The sequence below is a fragment of the Carassius gibelio genome, chromosome A5 (genome assembly GCF_023724105.1).
Source record: "Carassius gibelio isolate Cgi1373 ecotype wild population from Czech Republic chromosome A5, carGib1.2-hapl.c, whole genome shotgun sequence".
Classification (NCBI taxonomy): domain Eukaryota; kingdom Metazoa; phylum Chordata; class Actinopteri; order Cypriniformes; family Cyprinidae; genus Carassius; species Carassius gibelio.
In genome coordinates, this window is record NC_068375.1 from 12,576,210 (window position 1) to 12,600,602 (window position 24,393).

The 24,393-nt window shown below is 36.7% G+C and overlaps 5 protein-coding genes across 10 annotated transcripts in view; 1 reads left to right on the forward strand and 4 right to left on the reverse strand.

Annotated features, from left to right (window-relative positions):
* Window positions 1-1,406, reverse strand: part of LOC127994701 (phosphatidylserine decarboxylase proenzyme, mitochondrial) — a 28,474-nt gene extending 27,068 nt beyond the window's left edge. Inside the window, exons 1-2 of one of the 5 annotated variants that reach the window (XM_052591825.1) lie at window positions 1,259-1,406; window positions 688-746 (exon numbers count right to left, since the gene is read on the reverse strand). In XM_052591825.1, coding sequence (XP_052447785.1) covers window positions 688-746; window positions 1,259-1,317 — 118 coding nt within the window. In that variant the 5' untranslated portion in view covers window positions 1,318-1,406. Of the gene's footprint in view, window positions 1-687; window positions 747-885; window positions 1,035-1,258 lie in introns of those variants that run through there. The other 4 variants (XM_052591828.1, XM_052591823.1, XM_052591826.1 and 1 more) reach the window with 4 other exon arrangements.
* Window positions 1,407-1,985: 579 nt separating this feature from the next.
* LOC127994601 (protein PRR14L-like) lies at window positions 1,986-10,697 on the reverse strand. Of its 2 annotated transcripts, XM_052591816.1 has the most exons (8): window positions 10,635-10,697; window positions 9,714-10,008; window positions 6,375-6,822; window positions 6,190-6,246; window positions 4,677-4,887; window positions 4,401-4,534; window positions 4,084-4,155; window positions 1,986-4,016 (listed from the first exon to the last, which is right to left on the reverse strand). In XM_052591816.1, the coding sequence occupies exons 2-8, from the start codon at window positions 9,994-9,996 to the stop codon at window positions 3,746-3,748; spliced, it is 1,476 nt and encodes a 491-aa protein (XP_052447776.1). In that variant the 5' UTR covers window positions 9,997-10,008; window positions 10,635-10,697; the 3' UTR covers window positions 1,986-3,745. The 2 variants fall into 2 exon arrangements, with proteins under 2 accessions (XP_052447776.1, XP_052447775.1); XM_052591815.1 differs by lacking the exons at window positions 9,714-10,008; window positions 10,635-10,697 and having other exon boundaries at window positions 6,375-8,450.
* Window positions 10,698-14,259: 3,562 nt separating this feature from the next.
* Window positions 14,260-18,308, reverse strand: LOC127994903 (heat shock protein beta-2). Its single transcript, XM_052591840.1, has 3 exons — window positions 17,981-18,308; window positions 16,766-16,956; window positions 14,260-15,120 (listed from the first exon to the last, which is right to left on the reverse strand). The coding sequence occupies exons 2-3, from the start codon at window positions 16,857-16,859 to the stop codon at window positions 14,708-14,710; spliced, it is 507 nt and encodes a 168-aa protein (XP_052447800.1). The 5' UTR covers window positions 16,860-16,956; window positions 17,981-18,308; the 3' UTR covers window positions 14,260-14,707.
* A 142-nt stretch (window positions 18,309-18,450) lies between these two features.
* On the forward strand, window positions 18,451-21,413 carry LOC127994887 (alpha-crystallin B chain-like). Its single transcript, XM_052591839.1, has 3 exons — window positions 18,451-18,774; window positions 19,415-19,537; window positions 19,736-21,413. Exons 1-3 carry the CDS (start codon window positions 18,592-18,594, stop codon window positions 19,937-19,939), a joined length of 510 nt encoding a protein of 169 aa, XP_052447799.1. The 5' UTR covers window positions 18,451-18,591; the 3' UTR covers window positions 19,940-21,413.
* Window positions 21,414-21,886: 473 nt separating this feature from the next.
* LOC127994979 (melanoma-derived growth regulatory protein-like) lies at window positions 21,887-22,845 on the reverse strand. The gene is made up of 4 exons (XM_052591841.1): window positions 22,709-22,845; window positions 22,453-22,586; window positions 22,206-22,316; window positions 21,887-22,085 (listed from the first exon to the last, which is right to left on the reverse strand). The coding sequence occupies exons 1-4, from the start codon at window positions 22,836-22,838 to the stop codon at window positions 22,062-22,064; spliced, it is 399 nt and encodes a 132-aa protein (XP_052447801.1). The 5' UTR covers window positions 22,839-22,845; the 3' UTR covers window positions 21,887-22,061.
* Between the last annotated feature and the right edge of the window lie 1,548 nt (window positions 22,846-24,393).

Sequence of the window (24,393 nt, forward strand, 5' to 3'; positions counted from 1 at the left end):
TGATAACCCTGTTCTTAAATCTAAATCTTAAATGTAAAGAAAATCTATGAGGTATTGTGAAGAGGAAGATGTGATATGCCAGACCAAATAATGCAGAAGAGCTGAAGGCCACTATCAGAGGAACCTGGGCTCTTATAACACCTGAGCAGTGCCACAGACTGATCAACTCCATGCCACGCCGCATTGCTGCAGTAATTCAGGCAAAAGGAGCCCCAACTAAGTATTGAGTGCTGTACATGTTCATACTTTTCAGTTGGCCAAGATTTCTAAAAATCCTTTCTTTGTATTCTGACATACTGAATTTGGGATTTTCCTTAGTTGTCTGTCAGTTATAATCATCAAAATTAAAAGAAATATACATTTGAAATATATCAGTATGTGTTTAATGAATGAATAAAATATACAAGTTTCCCTTTTTGAACGGAATTATTGAAATAAATCAACTTTTTGACGATATTCTAATTATATGACCAGCACCTGTATATGTGTGTACGTATGTATAAAGACGTAGCGGTGTCACCTAAAGTCTCGTTTGACGATCTGCAGTTTTACATTCTACAAAAACAGACACTTTCAGCGTTACGTTGCGCAAGTTTTTAGAAAATACGGAATTGTGTAGTAGTGGCGCATAAAAACGACAATTGGACCGCTTAAAATGGACAAAAATACTTTGTAAATGGGACTGACCTTTTGAGAACAGCCTTTGTTGACTCCGTCTGAGACCGAATCCACTGTGTTGCAGGAAACTGCATACAAGACAATTCACATCACAACTTAAAAACACTCAAAAACTACATTAACGACACGAATAAATTAAAAGAATGACGTCATTTAGAAATCTGAAGTAATAAAAAATTACATAAAGAGAATGAATGAATATTTCACCTTGAAATTCGTCCCGCTTATACAGATATTTAAATATGCAACTAAGTTAGCAGTCACGTCTCGTATTCACTTAACGTTAACTGGGCCTCGTAGTAAAAACAAAACAACGAATCATATGGGCCAGCTTGTTAGAAAGGTTCTCCTGAGGTAAGAGAGGGCTTGTGCGAGCTCATGTGCTAGTAATGCTGCAGTGCTTCGGCTGATTGCGTAACTAGGTTCTGAGGATCCGTCACTTTAACGTGTCTAGACAGGTTCGCCAGTCAGACTGAACGGGAAAATGATGCCATAGCCGACACGTGCAGATGCCAGTATTAGCTTCAGAAAGTATAATGTAATATACATTCACGAAATCCAAAAATGACATGACAGTTACCTGTTCTTTCCTGTCCTTGCCAGGCGGGTAGTAAACACTCCGCGTACGAGCGCTGCCATGATACTTGCACGAGGTAGGTCACAGATCCTCCGTGTTCCCGTCCTTGTCCTTCAAAAGAAGCACTTCCGCCATCTACCGGAACGGAGGATACGTCACCACAGCCCTTCACTCAAAGCACTAATTTTTCGAAAACAATAGAACTTCAAAAATTATAAATTAGAAAACAAATATCCCTTTTAAAAAATGTAATAATAATAATAAAAGTAACTAGTTAGATTACAAGTATTTTAAAATGTATAGTACATAATTTTTGGAATCTGATTTCATAATCTAGATTAGGTAGCATATTAAATATTCAAAAAGCATGGTATGGTCGCATTTCATTGGACAAAAATATATAACACAAAACAAATTAACCCAGAAAAACAAATGAATAAGAACAAAAGGTATTACTGCATTTTAGTTTTTGTTGTTTGTTTTTACAGTTTCAGAAACATCAACATGACAGAGAGATTATAAAGAAAAAAAATATTTTGTTTGATAAAGTTAAAATACATGTTTTTTTCTTCATTTTATTGCTGATTATTTTTTTCATTTTTGTTGAATTTCTATTTTTTGTTAATTATTTTATATTAATATTTTCATTTTTAATATTCATCTTTTGAAAAAAGATAAATGCTTGATTTCGGTGCACCATCCAAGCATGACACTAACTCGTAGTTAACACAATTTTTTATTCATAAAATATACAGAAAATCACACTGATTTACAGCTCTCAAGCAATACTTAATGTTGATCTGTTGGTGAGCTCAAAAAGAAGCTTAGCAGCAGCAGTTTCTGTAACACTGAAAGTGTAGTAAAAAAAACAAAAAACAGATCGAACAACTGGTTCCACCAACAGAGCGAAGTAAACACGTCAGCCTTTTATACATTCTAACAGTTCAAAGTGATTGAAAGAGACAATACATGCCTATAGGCTGCATTGTAAGCACATTTCTATCAATACTGGCACAGAGATACTCCCTGGCAAACGCTCCGATTATTTGGGTGTCGAGTCCGATAACTGACTTTCAAAGTTATAGGTAATAAATCCAAGGTTAATTACAATTGTTAGTAAAAGCTTTCCATAAATAAAATAAATTACAAAAAGACAACACTCTACTATATCAAAACAAAAAATGTAACCTTGGTTTCATCATCAAAATTTGATTAAGTTGTGGCAGTATTTCGCACAATGGAATGATAAAACTAAAACTAAAAATAAGTCTAATCTGGTCAGCTCTTCACTTTATTAGCTGCATATAACACCCAGTAAATATCAGATCAGAAATGTGGAAGGTGGATCTCACCAAACGCTTCACTAATGTCAACCAAATATTATGCCAGCAAAAATTAACCATAGAGTCACAGCAAACATGTATTTCATATCTCAGCTCTGTTTTCAATAAATAAATGTAATTCAAACGTCTGTGACGAATAAAAGCAGTATCACAGCTAACAGCTAAACTGCATTTCTGTCATTAATTCCTCACCCTCAGGTCAATCCAATTCTGCAAGACTAACTTTCTTCTGTAGAGCACTAAAGATGTTTTGAACTGTTCAACTGTTTTTTTTCCCCAAAAAATGGGGTTCAAAAAAACATTGGGTTCCATTACCTTTGGATATTTTTATCTTTTTGCATTCCGAAGAACAAAGTCATACAGGTTTGGAACGACGAAGGCTGAATAAATGATTCATTTTACTCTGGGTGATTTTCAAACCAATGTCAATGACAGGCTGAGGCTAAGCCCGTTTCAAAACTAGCTAATTCATGACCACCCTGCAAGAACAACAAATGCAGAAACACAAAGTCATATTTCTATGGTGAAATGCATTATTTTAGAACATCTCTCAAGAACATAGTGATGAAACACTGTACCTTAAAATATAGATTTAAAAAAATCTAAAACGAACTAGTTTTTTGTTTTCTTGTATTTGGCAGCAAATCCCTCAGCATTTTCATTTAGAAAGAATTTCAGATGTCATTAGTAGTAAAGGATGAACATCATCTTGTTTTTAAGAGACCTTGAAGGGCTTAAACCAAACAATCAAACATTATTCCTCTTTTTTTTTTTTTTGCCAGAAAATGACAGTTAAGAACGTGTTGGTATAAGCAACAATTGTGAAAGTGCAAGAGAAACAAAACTAGGTCACATTGTGAGGATACAGAAAGTGCTCAGGTAAAAGTTCACTATAATGTGCTTATATCATATACACACACACACACACACTCATTCATTCCTCAGGTGTTTTGGGTCAGTTCACTCGACATACTTTAAGTTTAAAGTGTAAATGCTACAAGAAAGTGTTCTTTCCCTCTATTGCTAAACGCTCTTTGAACAACGATGCCTGAACTATCTTGAATTCTTTCCTTGCGCAGGCAAAAAATATTAAAACCAACATTTTTGATAACGGAACAATTGTTATAAAGATTTGTGAAAACTGAGCTTAAACCTCCAGGCCTTGGCGAGAGAAGTAGTCTTCCAGCTCTGTGAGCTTCTCGACTAGTAATACATCAAGGTCAGCGTCGTCCTGTCGACCCCTACGAGCCCGTCCTCGTGGACCCTTCACACGCAGTGGACCCAGGTTAGTTTTAGCCTTGCGCTTCCGAGGCAGTGTGAAATCTGGGAAGTCTAGAACCCGCTTTCGTTTCTGATGACCAATGCATACCAAAGAGCCCTTCTTCTCTTTCGGTTCTTCGAATATCGTCTCCAGGCTTCTGCATACGTGAAAATCAGCATCAGAGAATGACTTCCAGAATAACACAAAGAGTTGCAAAAACAAACCTGTTAGGGGTCGGAGACTTGTAATTCTTGTTGGTATAAATCTCCTCCAAACTGAATTCCTTTTTCTTCAGCCTTGTGGGACACGAAACATTTTAAAGATGGACATATTTATATGTTTTAACCAATATTGTAAGTTTCACAAGCACATTTAATTTAGCCATTAAGTTTCTAAAGACCAGTTTTGCATTCGCTTCTTTTATCGTGACAAATGATGGTTCCTCTGATTAATAATATATATATAGAAAATAGTCTAATATTTACATATCAGCCAGTTCTAATCAGATCAGTCAACATGTATTGGAAAGACTAAAGCAGACCTCTTTGGTTTGGGGAGTCCCATTGGAGTAAGGTTGTTATCTGGTTTGGGAACCATCTTACGAATACGAATTTGGGAGACCCTTTTGGAACGTTGACCTCCTTGAGCTTCAGAATTAGTGTTGTAGAGTTCCACCTACAAGAAAGATCCAGCCTTGAGGAAACTGGAATGTGAAATCTTTCATGTCTAAAAAAAAATATATATATATTTTGGCCAGCTTTCCGTTCTTCCTTCTTTCACTGTTTGTTCAAATGCTTCAAGAGAAGCTCAATAATACCTGGTTCATTTCTGTTGACGCTGCCCGACTGTGTACACCAGGGTGTTTGACATTTGCACTGGCAAAAGCAAAACTAGGCACAGATTCGGTGGCGGATTCATCCAATCGCATAGACTTGGGGCTGATGCTGTGCCAAGAAGAGTGATCCAGACTCCTTTGTGATGTGAAACTAATTTTTGACAGATGACACACTGATGAAGATGTGGCTTTCCTACACACAGTGAAAGAAGCAAGCATTATAGAGAATACCATCAGTCAACATCTACACGATTTAATGATCAGCTTAGAAGTGCAGCTTAGAATATCGGTGTCAAACTGTAAAACTGGATTGGCTTCATGCTTCAAATCTGATAACAATCATGACAGAATGTCTAAAAAGACATTATATTTTATTATGTAGATTAATAGTAATTTCTGCGCCACTAGCAGCACGAAACTGAATGGAAAACTAGAATTTGTTTACATTTTACAATGCAATGCTTTGATACGAATAACGTCTTTTACATATTAATAAAGTTTTAAAGTAACCAGTCATGTTAGCAATACACAACGAGCGATGAGTGACACCTCTGGTATTGACTGTGTTTTGCTCAAAAATGTGGTTTTATTTGGTTTCCAATATGATTTTGCATGACCTTAAAAGCCATAATTAAAGAGACATTGGATAATTTACCTAAGGAAAAATAAAGAAAAATAACAAAGGAAGCGGTTGCAGAGAGTGAGCCCACCTGCAAGCTCTTCAGATTGACTGTGATTTGTGATCGATTTTCATTTGCGAATGGTCACTAGAAATCTTATAGCATCTGGTTAATCAGTGTCCTGTGTGCCTTCCAGGGTGTTGCTATGCAGTTAGCGTGTTGTGGGTGGTTTCTTATTGGCCTATCCCAAAAGAATCCACCCTCAGATCTCTGTGATATCTCTGTTTGTAGATTTGGATTTGTCACTTCTTCTACAAGGTTGATTTTTCAATACCTGAAAATTGCACATTCAGTCGCTTTTAGAAAAGTAACAGCACACACCAAGCTGCACAAGCTTCTCATTCACGTATGTAGCAAAAATGCACTGAGGTTTGACATCTGTAAATGTAGCTGAATTAATAATAGTGATGTTTGCATTGCAAACACATGATACCCACCCACAGATGCCACAAAATGAGTTTCAAGGAAAAAAAGATTGAAACATTTACATTTAGCAGACATTTTACAGTGCATTCAGGCTATCCTTTTTTTTTTTTTTACCATTATGTGTGTTCCCTGGGAATCGAATCCACAACCTTTTGCGCTGCTAATGCAATGCTCTGCCATCAAGCCACAAGAACACTTAGTAACATAGTAAAGACGCCTGGCCACTGTTGGCTTCCATAGGTTAATAACGATTTTCAGCAATTCTGTTTTGTGTTGCTAACTGCACTTAAATGATGCACTTCACCTACAAACTGAACCATAGCTGCTTTTTTTTTTTCAATGAACAGATCAGCTAAATTGTGAGAGATGCAGGGGGATATGATGCCCACCGTGCTGAAGCTCTTTTTCTGCTGGGTGTAGCTTCTTGACTGGATAGGCGTATATAGCTATCGGTCAAAACAGATCAAAATGGGTTGAATTGTAAGTGCAAGCAGTAGGCAGGTAAAAACTGGCATTCACCTCTGATTATGTAAATCAAATTTCCTTGCAATTAAAACATGCAGCTTTAACTCACTGGTGATCGTTGTCTACGCCAGGTGGAGCAGTGAAGTCAACCAGAGGTCGAAAAGGATGACACTTGCACATTTCCAAAATCCGACTCACAACCGTATGGATACTAGGATGTTTCAACTGCATAATATGAAAGCTGATCCGCCTGTGTCGAAACCACAGTCTGAAGGAAGCTGGAGAAGATATAGCCAGAACGATACTAACACCTGCCCCAGAGAAGCTCCCTTTGCTTAAAGTGGACAAAGGCGAAGTGGTGGGGTGAAAAAGTTGAGGTAAGCTAGGACAACACGCAGAGTCTTTATCCAGGTTGATAGGTAAAGCATCTGAAGGACAAGCTTTTGTAACAGTCAATCGAGAAGAGACAGGAACTATCAAGTCCTCAAGAATCTGCTGCCAATGTTTGGATATCCCTCCCGTCTGCTCAAAGTTGGAGAAGCCCTTTCTTTGTCCTTCTTTAAGAGCGGGAAATACAGGAAAGGGATGTTTCTTTCCACCACAGTGTTGGAATTTGGATCTAGCTCTGCTGAAACCAGTCCATCTTTCCAAATCGCTTGAAGAACAGCTTCTGGATACCAAGTGATAGGCAGTATCCGAGACCTGATTCAACAGTTTGTTAGTCTCACTGTCTAAAAGTGATTTGGAGGAACCATTTCTTGGTGCCGAGAGATGGGAAGTGGAGTCTGCTTGATGAAATGTCATTGATTTTTGGTCACCCACACCTTTTACTAATTGGTTCGATAAAGACAGTTCACAGTATGGCAGGATTGATGACCCTTGAAAAGGGAGTTTTATTGGGCTATCCTTTGAGTGTGATACATTTGAGTACTGACAATCAACGTTTTGTGCCTTATTATCTATCTTTGTGCCCTTGTCAGAATCTCCAGCAGCTGTCCCTGTCAGTCCATCTATATACATTGAAGCTGGGACTTGATCCAAGACTGAAGTACTATTATTTAGTGAAGTATTAGTAGAGCGAAAAAAAAACATTTGTTTTGATCTTGTCCAAAAGCACTTCTTCTTTCTTATTAGAAGTCTGAACTGAACAACCTTTGGGTTTATCAAGCTTGGATTGTGCTCCTATCAGCTTAGAGGAGAAAGGTAAGCTTATTTGACTAAAGGACTGCTTCTGGCTTTTTTCACACTCCTCTTTAGAGGTATCTGTCAATGCCACTGGTTTCCCAGAGAGCTTCAGTGCTTTTGAAAATGAACAAAGATGATCTGTATTTGTGTTTGACTTTAAGCCACTAGGAGCTAAAGATCCGAGGAACTGAATGGAAGGCACCCGTGGGTTTTCAGGAACAGATAAACACTGATTATTCAAGGTATTTTCTCCTTCCTGAACAGATTTATCATTCCCCACACTATAAGTGGACAGTACTTCTTGATTACAAGGAAGTCCCCAACGGTCATTATCATCTGAGCTGCTGAGCACAGAATCGACCAATAAGTTTAAAGCAACTCTGTTCTTCTCAGTTTCCAGTTCCATCTCCAGGTCTTCGAAATCTGAAACTGGCGAGTAGTTACCCTGCAAACAATTGTCAGTTTTTTCCGGAGGGCGCGTTTTTAGAGTTCCACATGATGAACTGGAGCTGCAACAATCTCCACTTGGATCCTGACAGCTCAGGTCCTCAGGTTTTTGAGTGGGACTTTGGCTGGACTGGGAAGGTGTGAACATTGCCCAAGAACACACAGGTTTCTTCTTATATTCGGGAGAGGAGATATTTGAGATGATTCCTTTGTACTCTTTTGGAATGTCTGCATCCACTCCTGCAAGCACAAAATAATAAATCAAATCAAATTTAAGGTCACCCACATTTTAGTGTACTCCTAAAAACTGACTAAATAATCTTTTAGCAAACACCTCGACGAATTTCTCTTCCAGAAAAATGGACCAAATATAGAATAAGAACGTCCTCTCTTCGAAACCACCCGTCCATGACAAGCAATAGCAGGAAAAAATGGTTGGCGGCTTTAACATAAGCTACATGATAATAGTTATTATAAAAGTCAACTTTTTTTCCACTGCAACTTCATGTTACAATGGGAAAATATATCAACACAGAAAAGAAAACTCTGCTCATCACAGCATTTGGATTGGGAACTTTTAAGTTATATAAAAATAAAATGAACTGTTTATTATGCTAACTTTACCATAACTGCAAACTGATGGAACACTTGGAGTATTTTGACAGCCAAAGGACAAGTCTCTTCCCAGCTGGCCAACTTTACTCTGCAGCTGATCTAAACTGTGGGTATGTGCACTGCTTTGTGAACACAGTTGTTCCATCCTCCTCTCCACTGCCTCAAGATGCTGGGTCAGGGATCCGAAGGTATCAGTTAGCAGACGCTTCATCTCAGTTTGATGGGACATAAGAAATCTTTCCAGAGTTCCAAGCAGCTCTCCTGATGGTCCAGCTGGAGCAGAAGAATTGAAGGAGGCAGAAGTCCATCGTGGATCTCTAAACTTGGCCTCTGCAAACGAGATGTTGATTAAAAGCTGTGCTTTGTAAAATTGATCCCAAAAGAATGTATTAATTCCATTTGGAACCAATTATTTTACAATATACATCTGCAAAGTTCTCTTTGGGAAAATGTGCACACACTTCTGAAGCTACTCCTGTGTACCCACCCCCCCACTAAAAAAAAAACTGAGGAAAAATGCATAAATCGTAGAGATTTCATAAAATAAAGCTAAATGGATGGACAGCAAACTATGTAAGACCTAATAGACCCTTCTGTGTTATTTTATATTGTTTTTATTTTTTTTTATATACACGCATGTATATTATGTTATATTCTGTATTTTATTACAATGGCAGCACATGCAGCACACCTTTTATCACATTCTTAAAAAAATACATTTAATAAATGTTTCTTTGGCACCAAATTAGGTTATTAGAATGATTTCTGAATGAAATAAAATACACTTTAAAATCCATAAAAATAGACTTCTTTTAAATTATAGTAATATTTTAAAATATTACTGTTTTTACTGTATTGTTTTTTTTTAATTAAATACATCGATTTAAGCATACGATACTTCTAAAACATTACAAATTCTTATTGACCAATAAGTTTGAACGGTAGTTTAGGTACATATTTATTGTGCTAATGTTTTTAATTAGTGTATAAAATAAAACACACACTAAGAAATGGTTAATGATAATATGATACTTAGAATAAGATGGAAATTAACTGTTGAACGTTTACATTTTTATAGCATTTAAAAACTAAATATGAACATAGCGTTTCTTCCCAGGTATCAAGGGGAAATATGATTTGCTTTTGTAAAAACAAACTTGGGGTGAAAACTGCAGATTTGATCACATAAATTCAACATTACCCTGCAGAGTACACATGTGCATGGGAGTCGAATTAGGACCGACTCCAAATGTCATCAGTCTCGGAGCTCCTTCATTCTTTAGATGAACTCCCTTCACACCTTTCCCAAAGTCCGAGGACCGTGTTCTGTCACCAGATTCAATCTCGTTCCTGCTGGTTTCTCTGCATACGACGGCCAGCTGCTCCCGATACAGCAAAGACTGAGCAGCATGATGGCACGGACCAGCCGCAGACGCAGGCAACTGCTCTGTCCCTTTCTGCTCAACCGGAGGATTGGACAACATCTTTTATAGGGACTGATGGAACAGAATACATCAAATACGTAACCGATTAAGTCATAATGTTAAAATGAATATTAGTCTTTTGCCTATTCTTTGGTCTTACCATATAAGAGCAGTATTTTATATATTGTTCCATAGCATTTACAGAATGTAAGGTCTCCGAAAGTATTACCATGGCTGATTTAGAATATTTATAGTATAGAATTTGTATATTTATTTATGTGCTATGTTATTTACATGAAACTACAATACAAGAAAGGCTAATATTGCATTGTAATTACTTTGTAACATGGTACTGAAAAATTATATTCATATACCATGGTATTCATATACAATTTCAAGAAACGCACAATAATAACGTGGTACAAAATTGTACTTAACTGTCTAACGTTACACGTCCTCATACATTTACCTTTATACACATAAATAGTAATGTATTGTAAGGAATAATAGCATGAATTAAACTCAGCATTTTTTGTTGCATATAATTCAATAAAGAAATTATTATAATTACTTCAAGACTGTTTTTTACGTATAAATCTCATGCATACTGATTTCACTGCTCGTGCATGTGAGGCTTTCGAAGGCCACCGGGACGACGGCAATTAAATCAAGTCAGACATGTTTCATTAAAGCAGTACCTTTATCGAGCTCACGTTTACAACTGTCAGTCCCCGCTAAAAAAAAAAAAAAAAAAAAAAAAATAAATAAAAATAAATAAATAAATAAATAAATAAATAAATAAAAAAAAAAAAAAAAAAAAAAAAAAAAAAACCTCTCCGACGGCGAGAGTGTGCTGTTATATGACTAACGTTAATACTGTCCGAGCCATCCTCATGATGCACACAGGTCGGATGTGATTACTTTAAGCCAGTAAAAGTCATTTCCGGCGACCCTTCAGAAACAGATTCAGACTGCTGGACAGATTTCCAGCGCACACTAACCACGCGTGTAATTACGGCAGCTACATAATTAACTTTATCACAAAATTAACACATGCAGCGCTAACAAAACTACCAAACTTCGGAATATTTGCTACTGACTGACTGGTAGTGACGACTTCCGTCTTGCGCGTTGCCATTGGCAACTGCACGAGCTTTGATTTTTATTTGAAAAACATATTTTATTACGCCGAACCTACAGCGTACCATTTTATCTGATGCTTACAGTGGTATAGTAGTCAGAATAATCACTAAGATATTTGTTGGTAAAAAAGTAATAAAATTAAAATTTTAATTCCAGAAAGAAGTGTATATATACACACACACACACACACACACACACTCACACACACACACACACGCAGGATGTTTGCAAATATATTTGTTAATCATTTATCGTTTTAAAATAAATTATTATAGGGCCTTCGCCGATAGAAAACGCAGAATGATGATGAGCTATTCATGAAACATTGTTAAATATAGCATGATAAATCATCTTTATTAGTAGCAGACTGGTGACAAGAGTAAGTGAAGAGTGGCCTTTTGGAGAAAAAAAGTAGCCTAATCGTTTTCTTCCTCACAGGTTTTTCTTATACTTTTACAAAATCCGTGTTCTGTTATTATGTCCAGCAGAGGGCAAACATTCACATTTAATGAGACAGTATATTTCAAATGCCTTTCAAAGCCCATTCTGCTTCATATTTTTACAACATAGATTACATATAGCCATACCCTAACTGACCATTAAAATATAATTTTCTTCTAGATTTTGGAATACAATCTGAGCAGCTCTAAATGCCGTCTGTGTGAGTGACATATTGTTTCTTAGACACTGCAATAAAACCTAATAAATTACATTATAACCGTACTGTCTATATTCTATAAAGATAAAAAATATAATCAATGATGTAATGTGTACAAAGAAGTTGGAATGTCATTCATAAGCATGGTCCAATAAGTTGGAAGACACCATAATGGTGCGTTTGAGACCATTTGGATCTCAAGACAATAAAAAATAACCACTGGAACTCCGCTGGAAGTCAGAACAGACTGATAAACCCCGACATGTTGTCTTGTCTAAGATGTCAACGGCTTACTGAAACTGTATTTGTTCACGCCACAACTGCCCGCTTCGAGTGGACATTCTTCTTGTGGGAAACCCTTGTAGGTCTCTGTAGTTCTCCAGGTGGGATGAATAGATCTGCAGCTTCAGCTGACGTCTGTGTATTCACAGTGGTTTTAAAGTCTATGGTTGCATACTCGGTGTTGTTGTAGTCTGCAGGCTGTTTCAGTTTTCCTCTGCTGACTGTATTTTCAGACTGTAGGACTCGAATCTCTGCGTAGTGTAAACCATCTTCATTCTGCTTCCGCTTTTTATTCACCTGGGCATACTGTGGTTCGGCCGACACTAGGTCATGCACATGAGGATCAACACGGGCCTGCTGTGAAAAAAAGTTGTCATTTACAAATATTTACATAAAGGTTTATTAGTGACCTGTTAAACCAACACACCTGATGAGAAGGAACCACAGGTGGACCTGCTGTGAAGACGTATGTGGTTAAATAGCAACCAATATTACATAACTGGATAATCAAGTAATAAACATTGTTCTGATAATCAAAGTCCTTAATATATTATCTCATAAACGGAGCTGAGCATTTTTGTTTTGTTTTGTTAGGTTACCTCTTCTTTTTGTCCTCTTTTGTGAAAGTTTTCTTGGATTTATTCCCCATCTAAGAAGCAACAAATAAACAAACGTACAATTTGAATATAAATTTAGTTTATCTGTTCTGTAGTGTAGTTCCTTAAATGAAGTTGATCATTGATAGACATATCCTTTGTGAAAAAGAACTGCACGTAACTGTATTGAATGTACTCTTACAGTGCAATTCACATCTTAAAGTATATATTTTGTAATAAAATATGAATTAAATAAAAGGCAATTTGAATGTATTTAAAGAGAGTATACTTTCATGACACACCTACACTTTTAAAAAGTGAATTTTTATGACTTTAAAGTATTTTAAATGACTATGTTTTAATAAATTTGTCATGCTTTAAGTACACTTACTTTGATTTGACTTACATGCAACGTGCATGTAGCACACTTGATTATTTTAACTGGGTTATTTGATTTTACATTTAAAGTTACTAAACTACAACTTCATCATTTCAAATGTGTAATTGTATGTATATACATTTTAGTTTACCATAAATGTTCGCCAGTACATTCGGCAGACTTTAACCATATTTCAAAGACAAATGACGTGATTATGATATTACATATAAAGATACTTTTAAAGTATTATTATGTAAAGTAAAGTCTACTTTTTATAAGGGTTAAGAGGAAGTATCTTTAACTACTCTTTTGTCCTGTTAAATGCTAAAACAATAGATTTTTCTCTTTTCTGAACAATGCAACATGTTATGAACACCTTCTTGTATCTGGTTTGGCTTTTCTTGCCTCTAACAAATTTAACAGCATTGTTAATTATTTAAATGATCAAATGTGAACAGACAGAGGATCATTGTTTCTCAAAGCAAGGATTACTTAAAAGGTCACGTTTATGTTAAATAGTGAACAGCACAGCATCTACTAACACAAATGAATCTTTCCTCCCGATCAAAGATCCTACTGCTATAGAATGAGCTCATGTCATAGAAACCTGTCGCATTTGAATAGATAAACACTGTAAACCGTGCCCAGTGTGTTTAAAACAATTCAAACATTCAAATGTTTGGCTACTCACTTATCCAATGTTTTGGTTGCACTGCTGCCCATGACAGAGATCGTGCAAAGTTAGCTTAGAGTTGTTCAGTTGCTCATTTTCCATTTCCTTGTTTCTCTGAAACTGCAGTCCTGCAGGTGTAGCTCTTACAGAAAGCTACCTTTGTACCTGGAACTGCAACGCCCCTATCGTTGAGGCTGACCTTGAGGTCGTGAATGTTTGACAATGTCTTTAATGTTGTATATCTCTGCAGTCATTCGTTCATGAACAGAATGATACTGGTTAGGAAAGAGATCCATGTCCCCGTGTTTACACTGAGAACTCTCTTCGTTTACAGCCGACTATCTGTATAGTATTGAACAGCTGTATTGTAATAACCGCATATGTGAATATAAACAGGTAAAAAATTGAAACCTTTTAAAATGGCATATTATGTATTTTTTAGAAAATCCTTGATTAATGCTGAAGTGTGTCAATTTCCTAGGAAGTAAACCATTTCCAGAAAACTGTAAAGACTCTGTGATGCTTTTAAAACTTTGCTTTGCGTGTTTGAGCATCCCAACTAGCCTAAAGTGAGAAAGAAATGGAAATTCACTATTTTCGAAATACATTTTATTAATGAGATTTTTAAGCTCATCATTTTTTATCAAAATGTCATATCTTCCAGTGAAACAACATTCTTCTCTTTGGTGATGTATGCTGGACCTTGCTTAAAACCCATCACTTTTATTTATTTTTTTATTCTACAATCGACTGCAAACTCTCATTCAGATCTGCAACCACTGGATAGATTCGAGTCTGTTTTACTCGACCCAGAAGGAACCTGTAAACTTTATCTGCAATAATTTCAGTTGGGAATCTGCAGAATTCTGTGGAATGCATTTTAACAAACTGTGAGAGAACAGAAGTGAGAGAATGTCAACTGATTTAAAATATCCTAAATATTTAATAGATGAGCAGCGAGTGCTAAGCATTATAACTCGGTAGACTTTTCTAGAGTTCTGCGGGATTCCATGTGGGCCTGCTTACATCAGTCCACTCTATTAGCTTTCGCTTTCCTTCTTGTCCACTTTAATCTTGAGCTGGTTGATTTTAGGCTCCAGGTCCTCCGTTTTTCTCGGTGCCTGGATGCACAGTATCCCGTCATGTGAGAGAGACACCTGCACCAGCAACGGATCCACACCCATCGGTAAGATGTAGGTGCGGGTAAACTCCCGACTCACAAAGCCGTGCTGGTCCATTCTCTGAGCGTGCCGCCCCGTCACCTCCAGCAGGTTGTCGACTGTTCGCACACTGATCTCATCTGGTGTGAACTGGCACACATCTAACAAAACTCGATACCAATCATCTTCGCTTTCTATCTGAGAGAAGCCCCGCTCAAGCTGCTTGTTGATTCGGGGACGAATGTAGTAACCGTGGTACAGGACAGGGGCCAAAAGGTCCTTGGGACTCAGAGCTGAGGGGGTGAGAAGGGAAACAAAGACATCATGATCTCAGTTAATCATACTCTCACAGTGTGTACAATGACAAGTGGAAACAACACAATATGAACATATTTTTTGATTATGCTACATTCCATTCAACTTGTTACTGTATATCAGAATTTCCTCCTTCCTGTTCGGAAAAGTGTAAGTGAATACCAAACTAATGTCGACTTTGACATGTGCTGTAACAATCATGTCAAAATGTATAGTATATTTTCCTTCCACCCTAAAGCATCTTGATATTTTATCTATTTATTTAGTTAGTTTCAGGGTTATTGTACCACATTCTTGACTAGCCTAAATTTTTTTAAAGTAGGCTATATCACATTTTAAGAGACTTTTGACCTCATGATATCATGTGATGTTTTGTTTGTTTGTTTTTGCACTACATTACTCTTTTCTTTTCAAAGTTTTATTAAAACAGCCCTATTTTTCTAAGAAATAATAAATCAGATATAATTAGTAATTAATAGTAAATAAATTATGATGATTTATTAGTATTAATAAATAAATAATATTACTATAAATGTTTTTTTTTCTTCGTTGTTATATTAGGACAGTTTTTACTTTATAGGAATAAAAATGTACAAATAAATACAAAATATCATTTTTCTTTGTTTGTCTACATTTTGCTGAATGGTATACATGACTTGGCGGACACATTTATTTTATTTTATCTTTATTTTGTTAAAAAAATACATGTACTTTTTATGCATCTTGCGAACTGTATTATAGCAACATTATGTAACTTTTTCTGTGTTTAATATTTTCTAAAAGTATATAATGATCGAGTACATCATACATTCATCTACCAAACCGCGTTTTTATCTTATCCCAAATCACTACGGTACATTTATAATAAGTGATTATTTTTGGACTATTGAAGCCTGTTAAGCTCGTCACCGCCGCGGAGTAACAGAAACCGTCGTGAATCGCCGTAGACATAAACTTGGAGAAGTAGCTCCGGTTAGAATGTTCTTCCGCGGGATGCGTGCAGTTCTGTTTATTAACTGCTAGAGCGCCACAATTTCGGCCTACATAGTGTTGCAACGCTCTTTCCTTTAAATTTTGGGAATGTCTTCTAGAAGACACAGGAAATGTGTATGTCAAGTCTATTTACAATTCATGATGCCAGCTACAGATCAAGACTCAGGTTCCACTTACAGTTTCTATTTTAATCTTGTCACACGTGGCATCATTACACTCTTCTGTAGCAGAGTGTGGCGTGTCTCCAAACCTGCTGCTAATGTGTTTGATAAGATCAGCTCATAATCAGTCATGAAGGGGACAACAGGTTATTTTGGTCAGGTCATGTGTGGAATTCTAAATATAAGTTGTTACTGAGGTGTCACATTTCATTGTGAAGTGAACACTGTCATAGTACAAGTGCCAAAATGGATGTACAGAACATTATATGTTTATTAGCTAGACTGACCCTCATTTGTGACAATCAAAATGACTTGTTTGTACTAAAATCTAAAGTGATTCAAAGTTGTTTCAAAGTCACTGAGACATAGCATGACAGCCAGCAATATAAAAATACAAGAAATACACAGGATGTTTTGCCTTAAAATGTTGTCTATTTCTATCAGTTCTCAAAACTCAAATCTGACTTACCTTCTGCAAAGTTCTGATCATAGATTCGAGGGGGAGAACACATCTCGTAATCCATACTCATTGGGTAGGCATGAGGAACTGTGCGGTCAGACATTTCCACCTCTGTAGCTTGTCGACAAGACAACTGGAGAATTTACTGGATTGACAGACCTCAATTAAATTAATTTCGGAGTGTGAGAGGAGCAGGAAGGCTGGAAAGGGAGAGGGGCAGAAAGAACAGCAGGGGAAAGGAGAAGAGAGAGATTGCGCACTTGAGACAGGAGGGTGATAAATGGTGCTACAAATAGCTTGTAGTAAACACAGTGGAGCTGCATCGCCCATGGGTGGATATATACACAGATGCAGGGTGAATGGATTTAGTGATAGATTTAATAAGCAAAACAGTCTAATAGTTGATCTAAGGCTCAAGGTTGTAGAAAAAAAAAGATTGTTAAAGTTTGGAATAGGCCTTAAAATAAAACATTATTTTCATATTGCATTATTTTTTTCATTGCATTAAATATTTCACATTTTTATATTGCATTCAGTCAAAAAAATCAAAATACTGAGCAAATCGCCTTTGAAGTTGTCCAAATGAATTCTTAGCAATGCATATTACAAATCAAACAATACGTTTTGATATATTTACAGTAGGAATTGTAAACAATATCTTCATCGAACCTGATCTTTTCTTAATATCCTAATGATTTTTGGTATAAAAGAAAAAATTATAATTTTGACCCATGCAAAGTTTTTTGCTGATTGCTAAATATATACCCCAGCGACTGAAGACTGGTTTTGTGGTCCCGGGTCACATACTAGAATGATTTCTGTTGGAATATGACACTAAGGACTGAAGTAATGACTGCTGAAAATTCAGCTTTACCATCACAGGAAACAATGACATTTTAAAATATATCGCAATTGAAAATATGTATTTTTAAACCGTAATCATATTTCACAATATTACTCTTTTTTTACGGTATTATTTATCAAGCAAATGCTTGGTGAGCATGAGAGACTTTCCAAAAAAAACAAAGAAAAAAAAACAATGTTAGTCTAAATCCAATAATGTTATCAAGTCCAGTATCGTTTTTTATTCTTGCTGACTAAAATAATAATAAATCCACAGAACTGAAATGGCACAAAATCCACAAAATGGTCAGGTGAAACAAAAATAAAATACAGAAATCCAGAACCATCTTTTGCCTGTGTTAAGCGGTTGAGACTGCTTACCCCTCCAAAATGAGGATGTCCCACCAGCGTGCCAGCTCGAGTAAGCCTCGTACACTCTGCCCAGCCAAGGACTTGTTCATGGGGATTGACTTTGTATGGTGTTTAGCCTCAGCCACAGTCATTGTCAGATTCTGTAAAGACTAAACCTCCGAAGGGGCTCAGAACCTAAATACACACGGGCACATCACCTCGTGGGCATCCTAATCTTTGCCGGAACCAAATGAGCTGGACGCACTGGAATGCAGAGCAACTACTGACTTCCCTCAACATTGGCAGGTTCACCAAGCCACACACTGCAGTGAACACAAGGGACCACCATCAGCACTATCGGGGGCTTGCACTGTAATCCAGTTGGTATCTGAGTGAATTGAAATCTGATCAGCTCTTTGGATAAATACAGAGAGTGATGTTTGGAAGAGGGGACGGGGTAGCAAGTAGAGGACAGTGGGAGGGCTGAAGTGAAAGAGGCAAAGCAGGCAAACAGTTTACATCATTATTCCAGAAAGATCCACCGCTGGCTCGTGTGCCAGGGGCCGTCGGTGCTGCTCTATTTAAGTGCGCAGGCAGAAGAGGCAGCAGTTTTCTGAGTGCTGCTAAAGCCCAGACACAAAATGGACATCGCCATCCAGCATCCCTGGTTCCGTCGCTCCTTCTGGCCATCCCTCTTTCCCAGCCGGATCTTTGACCAGCACTTTGGGGACCCCATCTCTGAGGCCGAAATGATCCCCTCTCTGTACTACCCACGACCTTCCTTTTTCCGCTGGCCAAGCTGGGTGGACAACAGCCTTTCTGAGGTGAGCTCAAAAGTTCACGAAGTTTTCAGTGACGTTTTTGAGCATTGTGGTTAATCTACATTAAGTTTGTTCGGGTCATATTTCACTTTAAAATCAAAAGAGAAATAAATATTTTTGCAAGTGAAGAAAGTGAAGCGTATTTAAAGAGTTCAGATGCAAAAGCCTCTGAGTGCCATCTGAAATATTCTTGTAAAATGTATATTTTTATCAGGCTCCTGTGTTTAGGTTGAGTCATTTTACTTTAATGGCAAAGTATAGGTCCTGAATATAAATATATAGGAGCCTAATGAAAAATGATCATTTTAGATGCAAATTTCAGATGGTCTGAATTCTTCATTTGTAGATCTCTTATGATTTTTTCATCGTGACAACAGAATATTGTAATGTGCATTTTTAATACTCTAATATAAAATAGATAATAATAGAAATTATAATTTTTTATTATTATTAGTTAATAATTATAATTTTTTATATAATTATGACTATATAATATAGTGATGACATTTTGTCTGCAGGTTAATACTGTCACAGTAGAAAAATATCTACTCTAAAATTTTTCTTTTAAATTTGAAGTGATGTTTTTTTTTTTTACTAATTGTTAAATTGTTAATAATTTATGTCATCAATTATGTTTTCTTAGATGAAAATGGAAAAGGACCGTTTCTCCCTAAACCTGGATGTCAAACACTTCAAACCAGAGGAGCTGTCGGTGAAAATCAATGGAGATTTCATTGAAATTCACGCTAAACACGAGGATCGACAGGTACAGTAGAAACTCACAGTGCATAAACACTGAACACTGCAACCTAATACCTCCCCAAACCTTTGCGTGTGACTGGCGTTACTGTTTAAAATCCTCATGTCATCACCAAGAGCACTAATAAACACTGAGCTATAAGCAGAGTGAAAGATGGACCTTTCATTATCACCTGCTCATAACGAGGTTGTGCTTCCCTTGCAGGACGATCACGGTTTTATCTCGCGGGAGTTTCTAAGAAAATACCGTGTCCCTGCTGGTATGGATCCAGCCTCTGTCACGTCCTCCCTGTCTGCGGATGGGGTTTTAACCGTGACAGCCCCACGCAAACACACAGAGGGCCCGGAGCGCACCATTCCCATCACCCGTGAAGACAAGCCGGCCGTGGCTGGGTCTCAGAAGAAGTGAAGCTGCTAGACTGCCGTGTTTTAGATTCATGTCCTTGTCTTCTTCCTGTTACATTACAAGGGAATAACTTATTAGCTTTTCCTGACAGGCCAAAACTTATGCTGTCTTTGCTATGCAATCTTAACGATAAATGTTACCTAAACGGATTTCATAGAAATACCCTTTTACAATAAAGCATTGTTTTCTGTTGATGCCACCAAACAAAGGGGCTTCTGTTTATCTTGCAGCTTGACAGCAAGACAAAGTATTTGAGTGTAGAAGTATTTCTCCCAACCATTTTTTTTATGACAAAGACAAACAGGCAAAAATGGGCCATTGTATTAAACTCAGCTGGATCAGATGGCAAATGATGCCGCAGTCTCTCATTATTAATGGTTTGATTTGTAGAGGAGTAAGCATAAGGTCCTATGAGTTAGTGTTACTTTAAGCATTAACTAAACATGAGCAATATATTCCTTACAGTATTTATTAATCTTTGTTAATGTTAGTTAATAAAAATACAACTGTTAATAATTTCATGTTAACTCTGGCCCATTAAATAATATTAACAGATATCAATCTGTGTTAGTACATGTTGTAATTAGCATTATCCAAGATTAATAAATACTTTAAAAGTTTTTTTTTTCATTCTTAGTTGATGTTAACTAATACTGGTAGTGATTATTGTGGTGTTGTTTATTCTCTGTATGTTAAATGATTTGTTTTGAGATATCACAATGGCTTTAGTTTTCGGTATGGAAAGGTAAAGCTCATTTAATGATGGATCTGGGACCAGAGAAAAAGTCACAGGATTTAAGTGTTTTGACAAGATTTGTGTGCGTTGATCCAGGTTTGATTGGTTAATGACACTGCATTGCTTCACACTATATACTTTCACCACTGTTTTTACGTGATAATAGCAGGAGCAGGGCTTTAAAACCCAAGGTTGAAGATGGTTATGAACACAGCTTTAAACTGGAATGAAAGCTAATGTTAAGTCAGCATGAATAGCAGGTGCTACTCACATGGTGGTATGCTGCAGAGAGCTGGTGTGTTACTGCAAAAAATGAATGAGAATGAATAAAAGCAAGTTTATTAATGCAAGATTTGAAAAGCATGGTGTATAGGTCAGATTTCTCCCATGAGATAATATTTGAATGTTATTTTTGAGATTGAGCCGAGGTGATTGTGCAGGTGAAAAAGTGCCAAGAATTCATATTGTTTACAGTCACTGAGACTGTTTGGTATTTTAGCAATGGCTCACTTATTCAACAATAGTAAAGCTGCTTATATCAAACTTTTATCATTTTTTTTATGGAAAAGTAAGAATCTGATAAAGTTGTAGGAAAAATAACTACATACTTATTTCCTTATATTTATATTAAACCAAACTATTGCATTAACCTAACGAGGAGGTATAAATGAGAAGGAATACTGTTGACTGAAAACCTCATTAGCTTTCCTATGCTATTAAAATATCTTTGGCATTTTACAACTTTTTGTAGGTCATCATTTTAGATCTTATAATTTTTGTTATACTTTTCATAATAAATAATACATTTTCTAATATATGCTTTTAAATTAATAACACAACCAGTCTCATCAGTAACTTCACCCTAGACCACCCAAGTTGAAATGTTTGTGATAGTCGACCATAAACTTATCAGAACAGTGCTTTACACTTTATTCACCTAGTTTGATGTTAAATCACTTTAATTATTTGTCACCTTGCTACAGGAAGGCCAAGTCAATAATATGCGATCCTCGAGCACTATTGGTCTTTATGGAAATTCGCATGACCAACTCTGCTAGTAACCGAATATCTACTGCTAAACTCGTATGAAGATAATGAAGGCAGATGCAATCATTTCTCGCTTGAGTTAGGCATAATAATTGATTTTCTCTTTAGTTCTCATTCACACATTTCCTTACCAAAACATCATGTGATACAAAGGATCAGCAGCCAGATAGCAGCAGCTCAGTTTTATTGCATCAAAAAGCCTTTACAGTCTACAGTCAGGTTCTATATGTTCTCCTCTTCTGAATAGCAAATAATCCTTGCTTACTAGAAATAATAAACGACATACTAGAGTGCAGAGTGTAATCACAAATCGGTCATGTTCATGTTCCAGCCAAGACAATCCTAATAGCAGTAAAAGTCCCATTTCTGAAAAGAAAAAAATATATGTATATAGAATTAATCCTAAATGGCCAGTTTTTATTGTATGTATTTGTCCATGCATCAATTTCTTTTTGTTTATCATAGACAAAAGATTCAGATACGCACATCGGTCTTGACCTCAACCTCTGCAGGCATTAACGCATGTGTCTCTTCAACAACACTGCTGGGGAAATATCCCAGACGAGCTTCCTGGTCTCCATAATATGACCCTTGAACCTTCACAAACAGGTTTACTTGGTTATACTGGGTGACTTCATTTTTTCAGAGAGGAGAGTACGTTTTATGTATGTAAGTTTTAATGATTTAAATCCTGCATGTTTGTAATTGAGTAACTGAGCCTTGTGGAACTTACACTGCCAGCCCAAAAGAGGTTCCCACGGTCTTTCAGCATGGCATACACATAGACAGATTGGCCTTGATGGATGTGAATGAAGCGACAGTCTTGCGGGTAATAATCCTGCAGAGCTCTAGCAATGAGAATGGGATCTGTGAATAAACAGCCACCAGTTAAATAAACCAGCTCAGATGAAAGCACTTAAACATTTAAAAGAAAGCACTAAAAGAAAAAAACTATCCTGGAAGTTAAAAGTGCTGGTTGCATTACTCACGGCTACACTCTGAATCGGCACATAGCTTCTTGTCCGAGAGTTTTGGCATCGTCCTGCCAGCCTGAGGGGTCAGTGGCAGGAGGCCACACAGCACCAGGAGAAGGGTCCAGTTAGCACAGCGTTTCTCCATCTCTGTGAGTCTGATTCTCAGTTTTTTTGAACAGGACTAAAGCTTGCGTGGGAGGGGCCAGTTGAGTCCAAGCTCCTCCCATTTTCAAAAAGTACACATTTAAGCCATATAATAATAGACAAATTGCAGTATCACTCCACTCAAATTAAGTGTATTTACTTATATAGCACACAAGTGATTCCACTTATTATTCTTTTTACCATTTAAGGACAAACTCTGACATCCATTGCATGCATATATATCTAGTATTTGATTGGTCTTTTTGTATGTCATTCAAAATTCCTTTTTATTGTTTCAAGGTCTTCTTGTGTTACAGCTCTAAGTCAAGATTCGGAGTAGGGCAATAGCTGTAACTAGGTTATTTTAGGGTCTGTAAGAGAAAGCAGGAAGTGCTGCTGCAAGTTTCACAGGCTCTCGTTTGTGTGGATATTATCTGAATCCACACTCAGTTCATTATTACCGTAGGGAGGGACACAGCCAGGCCACAGGCCTCATAACACCTACACAGACTGAGGCCTTCGCCAGGAGCCGAACAAACCCATCCTTTCACAGTAGCAAAAATCAACACACAAGAATTCCTTATGGTTTCTATGAGCCATTTCCATATTTTGAACTCCTAGGAATATAACAACCAGTCCAACAAAGCTGACTGTAAATCGTGTAATCATGATCTCCAGTTATATGTATCTGGAAGCTGGTTGCCTGCAACTGGAAGCTGTTCCCTCCACACAGTGATGTAAAGTGGGTTACTTTATCCAGAAAGTGGCAGCACTGAGCAGGTTACCTAACAGCCCCTGAATGGGTTCTTTTATGGTGAGAATTTTATGCTAATCAGGATAACATCTGTGGAAATGATGAATAATTAACTTACCTATAGAACATATTAGATAGAAGAGGGTTATGTAACATTATTATAAAATTATCTTTGATCACACTGAAGCATGTTGTAGTTAAAAAAAAAAATTAGTTTAGAGATTATTTGAAAGGACGATCCTTTGGCTTGTCAATTCTTTAATATGGGACGAATTTGTTAATTATATTTTTAATGCTTTATGTAAAGAAATAGGATAGAGTGATGGTACAAAAGAAAATAGAGAGAGAGAGACAAAAGTATAAAACTTAATAATGTATGTTAATTCTTTTATTTATTAAGATTGAAAATAAAATAAGACAGGAAAGTCCACAGGAAAGTCTCTCATGAAACTGAATAGAGATTCAAGGCTGTACTAATCCAGAGTTGTCTCTTTTAGCTAGTATTTCTTTTTGTGTTTAATTCATTGTTTAAAATTCAGAATTGCACATACATAGAGTGTGTGCCATTGAGAAGGTGATTAGCTACACCTAGTTGTGTTTAGGAGGGGGTGATACTGTTTTTTTATTTAATAAAAAAAAAATCTGATATGTCTGTGTTATATCTTTCACGTGGATGTTATAAGTTGCACTGAGTAAATACAGCTGGATAAAACAAAAACTGTGTCTGTCTTCATTTCAGGCTGCAAAGCAACAAATGAGATGTGATCAAAGGGGGCTAATTCCTTTCAATACTGTATTTTAA